General features: G+C 40.2%; 1 protein-coding gene across 1 annotated transcript in view; it reads left to right on the top strand.

Moving 5' to 3' along the window:
- Positions 1-18,849, top strand: part of ULK2 (unc-51 like autophagy activating kinase 2) — a 711,692-nt gene that overhangs the window by 487,212 nt on the left and 205,631 nt on the right. Inside the window, exons 16-17 of the mRNA XM_044054320.1 lie at positions 15,873-16,010; positions 17,402-17,547. Coding sequence (XP_043910255.1) covers positions 15,873-16,010; positions 17,402-17,547 — 284 coding nt within the window. The remainder of the gene's footprint in view (positions 1-15,872; positions 16,011-17,401; positions 17,548-18,849) is intronic.

Below are 18,849 nucleotides of genomic sequence, written 5' to 3'. Positions count from 1 at the left end.
TATAGTCCTCTTCGACTTTATGATGGAGAATTGGAAAGATTTGTGGGAAGAAGCACAGGCAAGCAAGAGTGATAGAAGCATTTGCAGTAAAGAGCATTCTTCTTTATGAGAGAAAGGCTTTGATTTCTAGGAATTTACCAATATTTTGGTTAGTTCTGTTAGCCATATTATTCATGTTTGTCAGACTTGATTCATTAGTCAGTAAGAGAGCTAAGGAACCTTGCAGAGCTAACTTCTTTAATTTGGGCTGTTTAATAGAGGTTAACTGAAAATATGACCTTCACTATATTAGGTTGTGATCATAGCATTGCCTGTCTTAATGTCAAACATTCAAATGTTCAGATACAAAGACATTGATCTAGAAAGATCAAAACACAAAAAAAAAAAGTTTGATGTGGGGGGGGGGGGGTGGCAAGCCCCACTGCACTCCCACACCCCCTGCTAATTATGTATACTAACTCTGAGAATGCATAAATAACAGTGGAGAAAGGGCGGATTCCCACTCCCTGCTGTACTTCTATCACACACACACACACACAAGCCAGTAATACCCAACCTACTTAGCAACTTCACTGTGTTAAACCAATAAAAGAAGCATTCAGTGTTTCAAATGGTCAAACAAATGAACTGCAGCTGAGCAATGTTAGAAGCAGAGGAGTTAGTAGATTTATTGATTTTTTTAAGCACTTTTTCGCTCCTGTTTGTGTCATCCTACAGCCTTCCTACTCAGTGCTGCACATCTCTGCTGGGTCTACCATCTTCACCATGACCTCTGGACTAAATCTGGTGTAGCTGGGACCTATCGCAGAGCCTAAGGACTTCCTCAGTGTCTTGGTCGCCACCATCAGCTTAGTCCTACTCCATTACTCCCCCACTTCCATTGCAACATTTGCGGTTGCATCAGAGAGGTGTGCAGCATATCGGCCTGCCTCTGCAGCTTCTCAACCAGATCCATCAGTCTTTCCCCTATTTGGACATCACTTCCCTAATGTGACACCCCCTGCCTCTACCAGGGATTGCCATGAGGAGTGCCATGGAACTGCCAACCTCCCTGAGATGGGCACACCCATTCCTTCCCTGCTGCTCCATAATATGAACTGCTAATGGATTAGGCCTAAAAAAGTAAAAACTCATGGATAGTGTGGAGTAACAGCCTGGGATTAGAAGCCTGCCAACATTCTTCCAAACCTTCCTGGAGCTGTTGATATATGTTGATATACTATTGTTTAAAGTAATATTTTTTGCGATAGCTAATGCGGTTTCCCTTTTGGACCCAAGTTGCCTTAGGTACGAATATTAGCTCAACATTTCTTATGTCTGGGGACAGGTGTCCTAGCATAGTAGCCTGTGAACCAGTGGCAGTTATGTGTAGTTTAACTAGTATAAAATTGAAAGCCACGCTAGAAGATAGCACAGTAATGTGTCTCTGCTAGTGTGTGTCTGTTGCGAGCGGTGATATTACATTATAGGCATTGAAGAGCTTTTCCTGAATCTCTTGTTGCAAGTTACTGAGGGAAGTGCTGTCAGACAGCAGGATATTTATTAGAAGCAACTGTGCTTTGCATTTCATGGCTTCTTTTAGTGGTACTGTCTGACCTGAGTTAATGTTCCTAGTTTCTGGTGTTCTTTAGAGTAAGTTGTGTATCCAATGTTGTCTTTTCCATCCTGTGGCTATATCTGATGGGATCGGAGCTGAATCAGGCCTCTCAGAATCTTCAGTTCTGAATCTCCACCTCCTCTTCCCCAATGCCCTGCATACCTAGCTCTTCTCAGATCTCATCTGCCGATTTCAGCGTCAGATGCATCTTATAAAGCTCCAGCAGCTAAGTGATTTTTTTCATTGGTAATTTTGCTTTTTACCACCTCTCTTTGTTAGCATTAGGTTTGTCTTTGTTATAGGCGTAGGGGTTTTCCTTCCTCCCAGTTTGTGAGGCAGTGTATGACTTAAACTTGAGTTTGTATGAAGACCTGCTTGCTTTTTTGCTTGCTTGTGTGTGTGTGTGTGTGTGTGTGTGTGTGTGTGTGTGTGTGTGTGTGTGTGTGTTAGTGTTAGCCCTGTGCCCGCCATTTTCTTTCTTGTGAGCTTTGTTCATATCTACTGTCTTTGTCTTTATATTTAAAAAAAATAGAAATTCTGCTTAGTTAGTTTGTCTAGTTAGTATTACAGCAGATGGCAATTTTGCTTAGGTTGTAGTTGGTTGAGGTTGTCTTTTTAGCAGTTATTTTTCAATGGACAAAGCTTTGGGATTCAAAAATTGTTTGGGATTTAGGCACAGATTGACCCCCCCCCCCACACACACACAAACTGCCATGACTATTGCATGTATTGTTTGGGAGTTGCCCACCTTGATGCTGACTATTTACCCTTTGTGGCCTTTGTTGGAGGGCTGTAACCAATCAAAGAGCCAAACTTGTATTGAGGGGTATGCTTCCTGCTTCCCTGGCCCCTACCAAGCCCTCTATGTCTCCTCCTAAGAAGCCATTAGAGAAGAAAGAAAGAGTAGGACAGGGACTCCAACAAGGACAGAAAAGGAATGGGAAAAGAACGGCAGGAAGAGTGCCTTAAACAGAAAGCAAATCATAAGGAAAAGAGGACTGTAAATGTTCTGCTGACCCTTCCTTAGAAGGCTTGCTGGACCTGAAGGCCCAAGGGCCCTTGATTCCTCCAGCTCTAACTTTCATCAGCACTGAGCTCATTCTATTCTGACTTCAGCCTTGGATTTGATTATTTCCCCAGCGTGGAATATTATGAGCTTATGGCTTTCTGTGTCTCCATTGTCTGGTCTGCTCCATTTGCCATTTATTCCCACTACTCTGGATCCAGAATTTTCTCCAGAGCCATCCCTTTACCAGTTCAGGCTTCCCCCTTCTGGACCAACGACTTTACAACCTGTGCCTCAACCCAGTAAGCTGGCTTCCACAGCTTATCTGAGGTCTGCAACGTCTTCCAGGAGCATTAGGGAGTCTGATTTGAACAAAGCTGTGTGTGAACCTTTTTGAAGCCCCAAATGAATCTGGGAATTTTTCACTCTCCCGTGGTCCAGAAGGTTGAGGGCCCTTCCAGATGCTTGTCGTTCCTCCTCCTAGCCCATGTCTCAGTGCAGATGACCATGGTTCTGAAACAAACCCAGGTTTCCCATTTGTTGGTGCCAACAGTTTTGCTCCTTCCTTGATGTTCTCAGCTCAGATCTACTCAGCACTGAGTACGTTCTAGAGCTGTAGGGGTAGAACTGAGGGCCCAGGTTCAGGTTCTACTCTGAGATTATTGGTTCATTTCCTGCACCTGGATGCTTCAGCTCTGAACAGCTCAGCTCTTGTTACCACTTATGATCCAACCAAGCTGGTGGCTGGAATAGGCAGCTCTCCTAGATCACTGATCTAAGAGGATCCCCGTCAAGTCAGCTGACTTTGGTGTCGGCATTCAGTGTAAAAAAGATTTTGTCTCACTTTGAACCAGGAATATCTGCACTGGTATCAGATCTGTTGTGGTCCTCATATCCATCCAGAGTTTTGGTATCTCATGAGTGGTCCTTGGAGCAGCCCACAGAAATGGGATTCCAGCAACCCCAGACCTGGAGCTCTCCTATGGTTTCCCCCAGAGGTGCATAGGAAGAGCCAATGCAAGAGGAAGCACTTAGATTCCTGTGAGGAATCTCTCACTGAAGATTCTAACCTCAATCAGAGAGAGAGAGATCTCAGAGTCCTCCAGTGATGATGCCTCCTTTGGCAGCCTTTTAGAATTGATGAGGTACTACTGAAATTCCTTCTACTGAGGTGTAATTTTTTTCTTGAAGCCTTTGATGCAGTCCCGTCTATGTCTTGGGTGATGTCCCCGCTGGATGCTCATCGATGTGGTGTCCTGGAAGGCTTTGAGAGAATCCAGTGTGCTAGACCCCATTCCCTGTGAGCCAGACAAGGTATTGGTTGCCCCTAAGGATAGGTTCTTTTAGAGCAAAGGTTCAGTGGTTAACACCATTGTTATTGCTGCAGCAATGAAAAAGGGTATCTCTGAGGAGGGCACATTGGTTCATTCCCTGAATTAAGAGTCACAGGAGCTGGACTGATTGAGAGCATTGTGGACAACTGTGTCTCCAAGGTCTTATGGGCCTCTACAGACTGCTGTGGTGCCACTGACTTAGACCATTTGAAGTCTGGTCATGTGGCCTAAGTCATTGGCATCACAGCAGTCTGTAGAGCCCATAAGACTTGGGGACACAGTTGTCCACAATGCTCTTAATTTATTAAGTGTCCATGAGGCTGATATCCAATGTAGCCAACAGTACTGCTCACACAGTAAGCACTGGCATTACAGTACACTGCCATGCCTGGATTGATATGTGTAAGTTCTTGGAATGCTTCATGGCATAGGTTCATAGTTTCATACTAGGCTATCTGCCCTAGGGCATTTATAAGCCTAGCCAGAGTGTGTTTGGCTTTCACCACCCATTTTAAATTAATTTTGCTATGCCCTTTTTCGAGGTTAGTATACTGTGCCTCTGTCTAACAGTGACACAAAAGTGATACCCGGGGTAAACCTACGATCTCCCATCCACTCATCAAGATTCCTCTTGAAGAGAGTCAGTGAGGGACTGTGCCTAACCTGGACTGGGATTTTATTCCAGAGTGAAGGGAGCCTCTGGGTTATGAATCTGTCCCTCCAGCATGTCCTATTTATTTCAGTGCTGAGGTTCAAGTCTCTCGAGTGCGTAGCTCAATGGGATTTGGATTTTCTGAGGTGCAGCATGTCCATTAATTCCGGGTTGGACATGGCTTTATACGTCAGGCACAGATCGCCTCTGAGCATGCGGTATGCCACTGAGTAGAGCTGGAGTTTTTTTAACCGGGCAGCACATGGCATCTGTTTGAGTCCTTTGATCCTCTTGGTGAGGTACTTTTGGGGTCTTTCCAGTTGCTGCAGGTGTCTGGTAAGGTACATCCCAAAAGGGGCATTGTACTCAATTATGGGCCTGATGAGGGATGAGTAAAGAGGCACAATGACCTCCCCTGATCTAGATGTGAATCTCTTCATGATTAGGTGGCCTGTATAAAATGTTTTTCTAACCACTTTGGCCACGTGGTTGTCAAATGAGGGATTGCTATCAACTTGGGTCCCCAGGTCCCTAATTACTTCTTCTGTACTTAATGGATTACCACCTATGTGGTAATTTGTGGGCACTTTGTTTTTGCCAAAGGGGATGACTATACACTTTTTGGCATTTAGCTTGAGGCCATGGCTCTGGCACCAGTCATCTGCGAACTTGGTCAGCCACAGTCCTTCCGTGTTGGCCTGTACCTCCGAGAAATATATACCGAACAAGAGAGGTCCCAGGACTGAGCCTTGTGGGATGCCACTTGTTAGACCCAAAATCAAAAAAAAATGCCACTTGTAACTGGTTTGGAGTCTGACATGGCTGCAGCAATTCTAACCATGTGGGTTCTGTCCTTGAGCCAGTTTGCAACCCATCTAGTGACATAGGGGTTTATATTTAAGCTGGTGAGCTTATCTATAATGCCCAAGTGGGGTATTGTATCGAAGGCTTTTGCGAGGTCCAGGTAGGCTGTGTGGACCACCTTCCCCTTGTCAATGGCCTTGGTGACTGTTTCAAAGAAATTGACCAGGCTTAAGAGGCAGAATCTGCCTTTAACAAAGCCGAACTGGGTAGGATCCAGTGTCTGTAGGTTTCTTTAATGTCTGCTTATCTGCATTTTTCTTTAATGTCCGTTTAAATGGGCTACTTTGTTTGGTCCCAAGTTTAAGGGAACTTTACATAGGACAAACCAGTAGCCGGAAAACCATAAAAAATCAAAATCTAGCTCAAAAGAAACAGTCACCACTAATACCAGAACGTAGATTTATCTAGCGCTTTCGTCAGCGTTTATATCAAATGACTTCTTCAGAATACAAAATCACTTTAACACACGTCATATAAATACAGAATTACAAAAATCACATGACATTCTCAACCAGTAAAATTCTCAAAAATAAATGGAATAATTAAATACTAGTTAAGGTATTATTAAGAACAAAACCATTCCCCTATCACCCTAACAACTTTAAAAAAACAAGTACATCACTATTAAGGACTTTTTACCATAAAACATGAAATCTATGCATCTAAAAGATTGAAGTACAATCATATATTATAAGACTGAAGCCTTAATAGACTACCTATACTAATAGAATCATTCAGATCCGGGGGGACTGATGCATTAAGCCTAATCTGCCAACAGAGTTCTTTGTACTCTAATAAGTCCTCCCATGGTCCACCTCTAGTTTCTATTTTAATTCCTTCCAGTACTACAAATTTAAATTCTTGTGTAGGATTTTTTTGTATGTGCCTATCTAAAGTATTATTCTTGTTAAGGTTTCTAACATCTCTAACATGCTCATAGACTCTCTCTTTTAATTTTCTCTTAGTCTTCCCTATGTAAAATCCTTTGCACGTTGTACACAGTGTGGCATATACCACCCCTTTAGAGTTGCAGGAAAATCTGCCATTGGGTTTAATGCTCAAATTATTAATCATAACTTTATCAATGTTGAACACGTACTTACATTGAGTACAACTCCCACACTTTCTTGTATCCCTCAAAGTAGTATTCACTTCACAATTCTCATTCCTTTCTATCAAATTTTTGATGGTTGTTCCTTTTTTGAAAACTACATTGGGTTTTAATCCTAGTTTTTCCAGGACATTTTCTTGTCCTTGTAAGATGTACCAGTTTTTGTTCAGAATATCAAAACTTTTATCATAATCAGTGGTAAATCTCATATTAAAGGAACACTGAAGATCACTAGAGTTCCTATGGGATTTTGTACCCTGCCCACTCTCGTCTCTAGATATGTGTGTACCTAACAGAGGTGTGATGTTCCCACTCTCTCTTCTTAATTTAACTTCCAAAAATATTTTGTCTGTAAAATCTGAGGGATAGTCTCTTGCCTTAAACATATCTATAAGGGTAATGCACTGTGACTGAAAGTCACTCTCCTTGCTTACCACATGTGCAAGCCTAATTAATTGGCCCCTCACTAACCCTTTCTTTACATGTTGTGGATGACTACTTTGAAAGTGTGTAGCAGGCTGTTACATTAAGTGGGTTTTCTGTACAAGTTACTCACAAATCTTCTACTAAGAGAATCTTTACTGATTTCTATGTCCAAAAAGTTGATCTTAGTTTCATTATAGGAATGTGGAAATCTCAAGAAATCTGTACTCCTATTTATATACATCAAAAATTCATCAAATTCTTCCCTATTTCCGCACCAAAGAAAAAACAAATCATCAATATAATGAAAATAGAATTTCCAACAATGTGTGAAATTAGATGTAAATAGAAATTTTCTTTCCCACATTACCATAATGATGTTGCAAAAATGGGTACACAAATGGCCCCCATTGCTACTCCTGTCTTTTGCAAAAAAATCTGTCCCTCAAAAAAAACAAAACAAAATTATTCTGTAAAGTAGTTTCCATTAAAGTGACCAAAACCCCGACTTGTACAGTATTAAAATGCTTAGATTCAAACAAAAACTATTCAAACCACTCTATACCTAGTGTATGGCGTATGACATTGAACAAGTTTATCACATCTACTGTTAAAAACAAAGTCATGTCATCATATTCTAAATTGTTCAGTTTCTCCAAGAAGTGCCAAGAATCAACACATATGTGTTCTTCACTTTTTAAAACATCTTTGAGCACAATATCAATATATCTTCCCATAGTGTGAATTTTGGAACCCTTTGAACTCACTGTGAGTCTCATCGGGGGGTTACCTATATTTTTATGTATTTTTGGGATGCCGAAAATACTCAGCACCCTGGGGTACTTGGTACTCAGAAAATCAACTATCTCTTCAGTAATTTCTCCTTGGTCAATCATGTCCTTAAGCATAAAATCAATCTTCCTATAGGAGATATTTACTAAATTAATAGACACCTCTTGATGAACATTTTCATCAAATAGTAAAATGTTCATTCTGTTGGCATAATCTTGTTTAGTCATTACCACTACCCAACCCCCCCCCCCTATAGGGTTTCATCACCCATAAGCTTTTATCTTTGCATAGTTTAAACAATAGAGCTCTTCCAGAATTAGTTAAATTATGTGAAGAATCACATACCACTACCCAACCCCCCCTTATCGGATTTCATCACCGTAAACTTTTATCTTTGCATAGTTTGAACAATAGAGTTCTTTCAGAATTTGTCAAATTATGTGAAGAATCACATACATTCATTCCCTTTTAACATAGCTCTGAAATCAAATTCACACATCCTTTCAAACAATGTCAAACAGCTAACCAATGACGGATTAAATGTACTTTTTTTCTTTAAAGCACATACAGTTTCACAAAAATCTGTGTTCTCAAAAATCATCTTGAAATTCAACTTCCGAACAGAGAGTTTCAAATCTAAAACAAGATCAGTAATTTTTAACATTCATCTACAACAAAATTAAAACCTTTGCTAAACAAATTACCTGCATTAGTATCTAACGTTGTGGATGAAAAGTTATATAGCATAAAGTCACCTTTAGTGTTGGATACGCATACAGGAAAGTCTGCATAACAGTCCATTTACACTAGGTCCAAGCCAACCTCTGTAGAAGAATAAAAAAGTTTGATTAATTCTGCCTCTGATGTTGCTTTCTGATATCTTGGTAATTGTACTGCCATTGTGCATTCATGTCTCTGATTCTGTGCCTGTGCATAATGACCCTATCGCTGTTGATTGCGCATTCTCTTTGATCTCCGAGGGAAATCCCTCCCTAAAGGGTCCTGGTTGTTGGTGACGTCAATTCCCTGAGTTCTAATGGCATCCTCGTTGTCAATATTCAAACCTGTCGAGGTGGATACCCCATTGGATGGTGGTCTGGGGCATGCGGTTCCAGAAGCATAAGCCTTAAAGTCCCTATTAAATTTCTTCTCTTTTCTGACCTTAATGTCATCAGTAAGTTTATTAATTTTATCAAAAACACCTCAGTAAGAAGAAGTTGAGCATTGTCCATTTCAGTTAACTCACAAAACAGCCGATCAATGTTAGTTTGGTTATGTTTAATGAGAATCTCCATCAGCTCGCACCCTTGCCGGTCAAAAAGATCTCTCAGCTCTTTGAAAAGGGCTGAACCAGCAATTAACCCCGTAGGGTATTTCCAGTGCCTCAACCCTTTTGCACTAGTTTGTTCTTAATACATTGTAGGAAGTACGCATTTTCCAGTTGCAGTTTTCTGCACTTAAGTAGTTTATGCTCAAACACATCTAGCGACTGTTGAAAAGAGCGTACTTCTTGTCCACCAGAACGGTGGGCATTAAATATTAAGGTCTTTGTTAAATCTTTGTTAAACCAGTTGTCAAGCTTGTACAGCTCCTGCCTCCCCCCCCCCCCCCGAAACATTATGTCCATTGTTATTACTCACTTCTGCGTCTCTTAAATAGTACATTTGTCCCGGGAGAATGGTGTCAGGAGAAACATCTACTACACTGTTGTTCCTGGACTGTCTGGGTACTTGCCAGGAAAGTTGGTGGATAAACTGTTTAAGCATCCCAATATTTTCCACAGGGTCTTCACCCAAAGATATGGTACATGGTATATGCTGCCCTGTGTACAATGTGCAAAGGATGTTACATAGGGAAGACTAAGAGAAAATTAAAAGAGAGTCTATGAGCTTGTTAGAAACCTTAACATGAATAATGCTTTATATAGGCACATACAAAAAATCCTGCACATGAATTTAAATTTGTAGTACTGGAAGGAGTTAAAGTAGAAATGAAAGGTGGACCATGGGAGGACTTATTAGAGTTCAAAGAACTCTGTTGGCAGATTAGGCTTAATGCATCAGTCCCCCCGGGTCTGAATGATTCTATTAGTATAGGTTGTCTATTAAGGCTTCAGTCTTATAATATATGATTGTACTTCAGTCTTTTAGATACATAAGTTTTATGTTTTATGGTAAAAAGCCCTTAACAGTGATTTACTTGTTTGTTTTAAAGTTCTTAGGGTGATTAGGCAAATAAATGGTTTTGTTCTTAATTATTCCTTAACTAGTATTTAATTATTCCATTTATTTTTGACAATTTTACTGGTTGAGAATATCATGTGATTTTTGTAATTCTGTATTTATATGATGTGTGTTTAACTGATTTTGTATTCTGAAGAAGTCATTTGATATAAACGTTGACGAAAGCGCTAAATAAATCTACATTCTGATATTGGTGGTGACTGTTTCTTTTGAGCTGGATTTTGAATTATTAAGGAAACTTTGACCAGGAGTGAGTAGGAGGGGAAGACTGTCTGTTATGGGGATTTTTTTCTCTACCCCCTCAGAGGACTTTTTCCAGGAACCAGAAAAGGATGAGGAAACTGTTTTTCTAAAATCACAACAGGTTTTCTAGAGTACCTCAGCAACTTTTCACCTTGTTCCCCCTGATAAGGAATCCACTGTTTTGGACAGGGTGCACAGTAGTTTTTTTTTTCCTTTTTTTTTCTTGTGCTACTTTGCAAACTCAGTCCTTTGAGCATCTGTTTCATCTTCCCCAGTTACAGTCCTCTCTTTTGGAACAGACTGTAGAAAAACTTTTAGATCTCCCTGAATGTGGGGTCAGGAAGCCTCAGAAAATAACACTATTATTGTAGTTCCACCTGTGGTACTTCATATATTGCACTGTAGTTTCTACTTTGCTGATGGTATAGCCATGGCAGTAAACATGGGTATGTGTTTCGGCTGAATGGCATGGCTCAAGTTGTTCTCATTCAAGTATAAACTTTGGTAGGGCATCTTAGGTATCACTTTAAGGGGTGACTTCCTCTGTGTGCAGACTTCCCAAGGTATGTTTGAAGACCTCCAAAAGAGAGAACAGACATTGACCACTACGGAGTGCCTGTCTATACTCCCAAACTTCCTTTACTTTTTCTATACCTTTCCATTATACCTGGATTAAAAAACTTCCGTATAGAATTGGGTGGCCTGTAGGACACAGGCACTGTTGCCTCATTTGACTGTATCTGCCAAGTGTCATAGAAAGATGACTGCATCATCTTAGAAGCCATATTCTTGACTACTTGCAGGTATGCATACCGGAACCTAGTTCTTCCAGCATGTTCCAGTTTGGGGAGCTGTCATCATGGACCTGTAGGCTACATATGTGGTCATGGATAAAAACATTTTACAGCTATTGGGTCACACCCCCCCCCCCAAAGTGTGCCCCATCTAAAGATAATGTGGTCTCCTCAGATTTCCTGAAATGAGCTCAGAGTCATTTCCACAAAGGAGCTATTGAACCTTTTCCTATTTCATAGAAAAGCCCACTCCTGACTTCTTGTTTCAAATGGGGGATGGAACGTTTCGATCATCTTGAATCTAAGGATTTTTAAGCAAACACATCTTGTTTGTCAAGTTCTAGATAGTAACTGCTCAGGTGGTCATGCTGCCACTGCAGCAGGGTACCAGAATGTTGTTACTGGGTATGATGTGTGCCTTTTAACATTTTGCGTAGGATCTGCACAGAAGGTTCCGTTAATTCACACTGAATGGCCTTTCATTTCAGTAGGAGGTGTTGCTACTATTATAACTGTTGTGTCAGAAAAGCTGTACAGAAGGAAGCTTTTTGTGTTCCCTTTACACAGGTGGCCGGCTGCAGGTGACCCCATTGAGAGGCTGCCTTGTAGTGGAAGCTTTGGTGTCTCTGAAAAGATCTATGTGGCTCCAGCTCAGAGAACTGCCTTCACTGTGGCAGACTTGGACATTTCCTGTCCTTAGAGAAGAACCAGGTAGTCATAGCCTTTGTAGCTGTGGTGAGGTTGCAACAGCTGTCCCAGTCTTGGAACTTCTGGAACCTCTTCACTGTATTACAGCTGCAGTCTTCATAACTCATTTACATAACTACAGATACAGTTGATACAGCAGATTGAAGTATCAGTGTCTGCAAAGCTTTCATGTTGTCGTATACCTTCTTTTAATATCAGACTGTTGTCACTAGGCTGCAGAATTGTGAGCAGTTTGTGCCATTCTAGTGTGAGCCTTCCCTTCCTGCAGCAGAGACTATTTTAGGTCCTGGTGACAGATGCTTTGATAATTGGATTGAGAGTTCAGAAAAAATGAAAAGCCCAGAAAAGGGGGTTTGCCTTAAACTAGATGAAGCTCACTGTAGTGTTTTCCCTTAAAAACTCTAAAGGAAGCATTAAGATCAGAGCCTGTCTTGTTCTGGTTAAAGAATTAGTTTGTGATGTGGCACTTGATCAGACCAAATGGTGCATATTCATACCACACACAATTCTTTTGCAGAGAGACTATGAGTCTGCTCATCTTGGTAGCCTTAACCTTTGTTTGCTGATTTCTGAGCTGCAAGTCCTTGTTTATAGGGGACGGCTCATTCGATCATTCACTGTGAAGAGCTGCCTTTTAGGACTAATCAACATTTCCCGTTGAAAGTGGTTTCAGAAAAATCCAGTTTCTTTTTTGGCTGAATCGAAGGGAAAAACCCATTACACTTTGGGGATGTACTGTAAACTCAGGTTTTACTCGAATAAGGTGTATTAAATCAGGAAGATGTACCAATTTTTTGTCATCTTCTGCTGGGGTAATGAATGACTTAAAGGGGACAGTTATAGGTATTAAAATGGCATCAATTATTCCTCCAAACTGTGTGTGTGTGTGTGTGTGTGTGTGTGTGTGTGTGTGTGTGTGTATATATATATATATATATATATATATATATGTGTGTATATACATACATTGTGTGTGTGTGTGTGTGTATATATATATATATATATATATATATATATATATAAAATGTGATTTTTTAATGAATTTATTTAAGGTGTATGTGAATGATTCATTCTATGTTCTGATGAAGTCCTTGCTACTTTTTAGGACAAAAGCACTGAAATAAAACTTGTAGAAACTGCTGTGTTGCTGGTGTGATATTTTTTTCTTATAACTGTTAAATGCCACTCTGCCACAATTGTGGCTGCTTGCTTGTTTCAGAAATATTTAAATGTCTTCATTGCTGACATTTGTGCAGTAGCCATTTTATCACTGTTATTGCTTGGACCACAATGCCAAGAGTTATGCCTCTTGTCACGTTGATGTTTCAGGACTGAGTTCTTAACCCTTGCCTTTTGGTCTTCCTCAGTCTCTGCCTCCAGGGAGAGGTTTAATTTATACTGGTTGAGATTCTTCCTAACAGTTATCTGCTGTTGATGGCATTCTAAAGCAAGTCTTGCAGATATCTGTTCACAATATCAGATGATTTATGAAAAGACCCTTTTTAATGCTCCCTCTGTTTCTGTATTTTGATGGCCTTTCCATTCTAGGCTTGCTGCCCTTGTGGGCCATTTTAAGCCTAGCTAATTTCCCTTTTGGTGCCTGAATTAAGCTATCCCATTTGATGTTAGATTGACATTACCCATCCCATGGTCGATAATTTTACATTACATCTAATGAGAAAAGCTGGGGTCATACAGTAGATAATTTGGGGGGCCCATTCTTGGGATAAAGCATTTAGGAGCTGCATGTGTCCATTAGTATTACAGGGGACAGTCCTGGGTTAAATTTTCTATTACCCATCCATAGATCCATGTTATGCTTTAAATATGGATCGGTATAAGCTTTGTTTTAAGTGAATAGGGAGTCTGTTCCTGAGCAATGTTATCCTCTTTGAGAAATACCTGTCTGTCCAAACCATTCTATTAATATTGCAGAAAATATTTAGTTCCCTGGATTGAATATTTCTAATGTCATTTGACTCACTGATGTGCAGTCTGTACATCAGTACTGGTTCTGAGGATGCCTTCATGCCAGACACAGATCACTTATTAGCAGTCTGAAAGATACCTGGTATAGTGAACAGGGATTTGAGGTTGTGTATGTAGGGCGTATTGTTTAGGAACTTGTATCATTTTATAAGGTATCCCTGTGGGCATTCAGTTGTTGTATGTGTCTGATCAGATACATGCCAAAGGGGGCATTATTCTAAATGATTGGCCTAATGAGGGTTGAGTAAAGGGGGACATTGACATTTCTAGATCTGCATTCAGTTCCTTTGTTTATAAGCTGTGGACTGTAGAAGGGCTTTCTTATGACACTGGGCACATGTTGGTCAAAAGGTAGGTTAGTGTCTATATAAGATCCCAATTCTGCAGTCACCAGTGCAACAGATAACATACTCATCTTTAGTGCAGAAGGCTGTAGGTTCTATTCCTGCACCAGGTAAATTGATTGCTGACACTGCAGTGCAGCATAAGAGGAGTGCTGCACTTCTGAGTTTGTGTTGTCTTTAGGCTGAGATGTTAAACTGGGGCCTCATCTGCCTGAGTTGGTGGTAGCTCAGATGGAGGTAAAAGATCCCATGGTACTTATCAAAAAGACTAGAGGAAGTTCCCTGATGCCCTAGCCAAATTTCCCCTAGTAGTTTAAATACCACCTCAGGTCTCCCCTGAAAAGGGGCTATTAGCCTAGAGGGACTAACCCAGTCAAAAAAAGATAGATTATTAAATAAGTAACAGGGTCAATTCTTAGGTCCAATATGTCAATGTGGCAGCTTCCTGGGGTAGACGACTTCTCAAAGGGTAAGATAATGCATTTTTGGCATTTGTTTTCAGTCCATTATTCTGGCACCAGTTATTTGTTTGGGGCAAACCTTCCTGCAGGATGGCTAAGTCATTTGGGGATCCAGTGGCTGTTCTTGTCTTACAATCATCTGCAAAGTTAGTTAGCCAGAGCTCTTTGGTATTGGCTTTTATTTCCAAAGTGTATAAACAGGAGAGGTCCAAGCACTGAGCCCTGGGCGACTCCTCTAGTGACTGGTCTCTTTCTGGAGGTAGCTTCCCCCTATTTTGATCACCTGTGTTCCATCTGTGAGTCAATTGGCAATCCATTTGGTGACATAGGGGCTTATTCCCAGTTTATTTAGCTTTTCTGCTGTGTGTTTCTGTTTGACAAGGAAGTGCTTCAAGGATTAGGCATCCATCTCCACTGGATGTCTGTGGATTTAAAGTTTATTAGTGAGAATACATATGGCCATGAGGTTACTGGGCAGTGGTGAATAGCAAGCAACAGAGTTACTGGAAAAACTGAGTAACCTAGGTAGCAGTAGAAGCTGTTTCTTGTAACAAATCTGCCTGTAATGTTTTTGAGTTTTTTTCTGCCTAATACTTGATACTATCTTTTAACTCTTAAAAACAAGCTTGTGATTTAACTTGCTGTGTGTTTTTTGCATCAGGTGAATATTCCTTCAGTTTAAATACATGTTAGAGTTTTCTAAGGTCATCAAATTAAACACTATGTGGTGTTATCATTGGTGTCTTGCGTAAGACATAAATGGTTGCTCAGTAACCAAAAGTGCAGTTCAGTAGCAGTTATATAATATGCTTTGATTTTTTTTCTTCCTTAGTGACTATTTTGTAGGTGTCACAATTTGTTCTTAACTGAACATTCCTTTCCTCTCTGCTGTTGATGTTTGTATTTGATGTACATTTCTGAAGGCATGGTTTTAAACAAATTGACGTAATATGGAGTATTAACTGGATTAACTGGGAGTGACTTCCTTATTTTTTAGTTAGACTCCACCCCCTTTAGAACTTGCATGTTTTCTTGCTTTGTTTAGTTTTGTTCTTTCAATTATATGCACACCTTCAAGGCCTAAACAGACGGGGGAAAAAACGTACAGAAAAGATTGCTTTGAGGTTTCTTTTGAAAATGCAGCTAAAGTTGAAGAGACTTGAAAACTTTGCAGACTTGTACTTGTTTGTGGAGAAATCTGTTTTAAAGATTCATTAAATATACTGCAAAGTTTAAAAAAAACATGTTGCTAGTTAGAGAACAGTTTACTTATCCGTACGTCTCAGAAACTTTTATGTCTTTTGAATGTAGCATTTGTCAGCCTACAGTATCCCCACACAGTGAGACTTCTCCAATCCCTGTTCCCACGCAAGTCCAGAACTACCATCGTATTGAGCAGAATCTGACTTGCACAGGCAGTCCTACAGCTAACACTGGTGGATCACCAAGGTAAAAAAAGTGTGTGTTTGTGTTTGTGGTATTCATTTTTGTAGTATGGGGTTTTCAGCCATTTGTTTGGTGGCTTTGCATAGTATTTGTCTTATTTATTGTGATAAGTTAGTAGCTCAGTATAGGTCAGAAATTGCTTGTAATGTTCTAGTGTCACAATGCCATGTTCTCCATATTCTGATTCCAAATAGTGGATACCTTTATAGTAAAAACCTGAATAAGAAAGACTGTTACATTCACAAATATGTGATATTAAGCATGTCCAGAGATTACTACAGTGTGGTTTTTCAGTGTGCATGGAAAATACAGAGCAGGGAATTAATCTTACGTTCTTTTGTTGGTATTTGAAAGCAATTCCTGGCATGGTATGCACATTTGTAATTGTTTATGTGCAGGGGTATAGCTACATATACACCACAGTATACACATTATTTTCAGGAGACTGTATTTTGATTTCTCAACAGGGGGCAAGTGCCCGGTTTTGAGCCTGGAACTGTGTCTACAGTGCTGCATGTATAGTGCCACTTATCTAACAAGAGGGTTCCCATACGATTGTGTGCTATTTTTTTAATTAGATATTTAAGATATAGGATGCCATAGGAGAAAAGACCAGTTGTTTTGGTAGGGGAACAACAAGATGGGATTTTGATACTTAGATGTGAAATATCTGCTTATTCCCTTTAATGTGAGTGGTCACATTAGTACATGGTAACCTAGCACCACATAGTAGTGCACATCTACAGTCTACAAGGTTATATACAATTACAAAAATCCTGGCTTCAGTCCTTTTCATTTGTAAATACGAACACACCCAAACCAAAGCAAATGTCCAGGAAGGCAACAGGATAAAAAGTTATTCAAAACTCCGATTTTATTAAACCAAGAAAGAAAACGAAAGTGCTTTCATTCAAAACTCCAAGTTCTTGGTTTAATAAAATCAGAGTTTTGAATAACTTTTTATCCTGTTGCCTCCCTGGACATTTGCTTTGGTTTGGGTGTGTTCGTATTTATCTATTTATTGGATATTTTGTCAATGTTCCAGTGGTTGTTCTGTGGAAGTTTTTGAGCCTTTTCATTTGTAATTTACTGCAGCTGTTGTATATTTCAAGTTAACTCAAAACTGTAGCTTGGTTTCTTTGGGTGTTGAGCCTTATTTATTTATTCAGCACACCTGTAACAGACTGTGGCAGTAAAACGTTATTCTATTTTATTTATGAATTTTTTGTGATTTTTGCATTATATCAAATATTATACCCTGTTTGGTATTGTTAGCTCTGAAAACAGTGTTATCATTTCTTCTGTAATTTAATAATGTAGTAATAACAGATCACATGAAAACTGTATACAGTAGAACATTGCTAACAGATTTGGATTTTCTTGCCTCTCTTTAGGTCTGGAACAGTAAGGAGATCCAACACTAGCCCCATGGGTTTTCTGAAGACTGGCTCCAGTTCTCCAACACCAGCCGATACTGCACAAACCATTGGTCGAAGGCTGTCTGCAGGATCTTCACGACCTTACTCTCCATCTCCCTTAGGTACCACTTTCTGTGAAAAATCGTTGTTGCGGGGATGGCTTGGCTTCCCTACCCTGTGCCATAGTGTAGACACCAGTGCCTTAAGTAAGGCCAGTAGCAAAAATAGAATTGAAAGTAAATGTCTGGATTCATGAATCTGTTTATCCAGTTGTAACCAGTTAAAAGCTGTAACACAGCTGTGCATAAATCAGCAGGCTCAGAAGAGCCTAATTCTAATTTAAAGTTTAATATCAGCTGTATTAGTCCAGTGTAGTTAGTTTACCTTAATCCAGGATGACTCCCCTCTCCCCCAGTTCTTTTTTCTAGACTGACTGGTGATGACTAGGGGTTTCTGCTGATCAGTAGCAACTGTAAGGCTGCATGAAGAGGGACTTTATAGAGAACAGAATACTGTTGCTATAGTTTATGCACAATCTCTCCTAAACTGGTAGTATTTATTGCACAACTTTGCCTTACCTTACCCAACTACTGCCTTTTTTTGGGGGGGGGGGGGTGTTGGTTTGGCTTCCATTTTGGACTCTGTTGAAACAACCCCCTTCCTTTCTAGATACACAGGCCGTTAGTTGTTTATGTAGTCATTTGCTGTGTCTCAGCCCTATCCCTGAGCACTTGCTTCAGGCATGGTAGGCCTCAGAGCTACTCCACATTTTGTCAGCTGTATATGTGTCTGTCTGTTTGCCTATGTATCTGTCTATCTATCGGCATTCTTCCCAACTTAAGGGATAGGTACAGCAAGCCTGTCTGTTTCTGATCCCCCTCATATGTTTTATTTTTGCCAGACCAGATATATCCTAAACATCTGCCTTTCTCTAGACAGTTTCTGGAAAAGACAAAAACTTGGAGAGGAAAAATTGTGTACTTGGGGGGCATTCCCGACCTTTAATGTGTCTGTCTTGTCATGCCAGCATGTTTATCTACCCACACACACATTTTATTTCATCTTTTATGAGAGGCACCTCAGGTGGGATCTCGTTACTACTTAATATACACTGAAAGGACACCATGTCAGATGCATATCCTTCTGTTGTACGCATCTGTTGAATGTAGCATAGCCCCCTGTCTCTGGAATCTACCACTGTTCCCTGGCAGATTTTTGCCCCTGTGGAGAGGTGTGTTCCTGTTGTCTTCTTTGTGAGTCACCGTAAGCCTGTTTAGTACTAATCCATGTACAGTTATCCTCAGCTGGTGTTGCTTCACAGCAGTTTTCTTGCTTGCTCACTTCACAGCAGTTTTCTTGCTCGCTAGCTTGTTATTTCCTGACACATCTCCAGGGCTTACCTTTTAAATGGTAGTTTAGGTACA

This window comes from Protopterus annectens, chromosome 13.part0 (genome assembly GCF_019279795.1).
Source record: "Protopterus annectens isolate FY-2018-M chromosome 13.part0, PAN1.0, whole genome shotgun sequence".
NCBI classification, from domain to species: domain Eukaryota; kingdom Metazoa; phylum Chordata; order Ceratodontiformes; family Protopteridae; genus Protopterus; species Protopterus annectens.
This window is presented reverse-complemented; position numbering and strand designations above follow the sequence as displayed.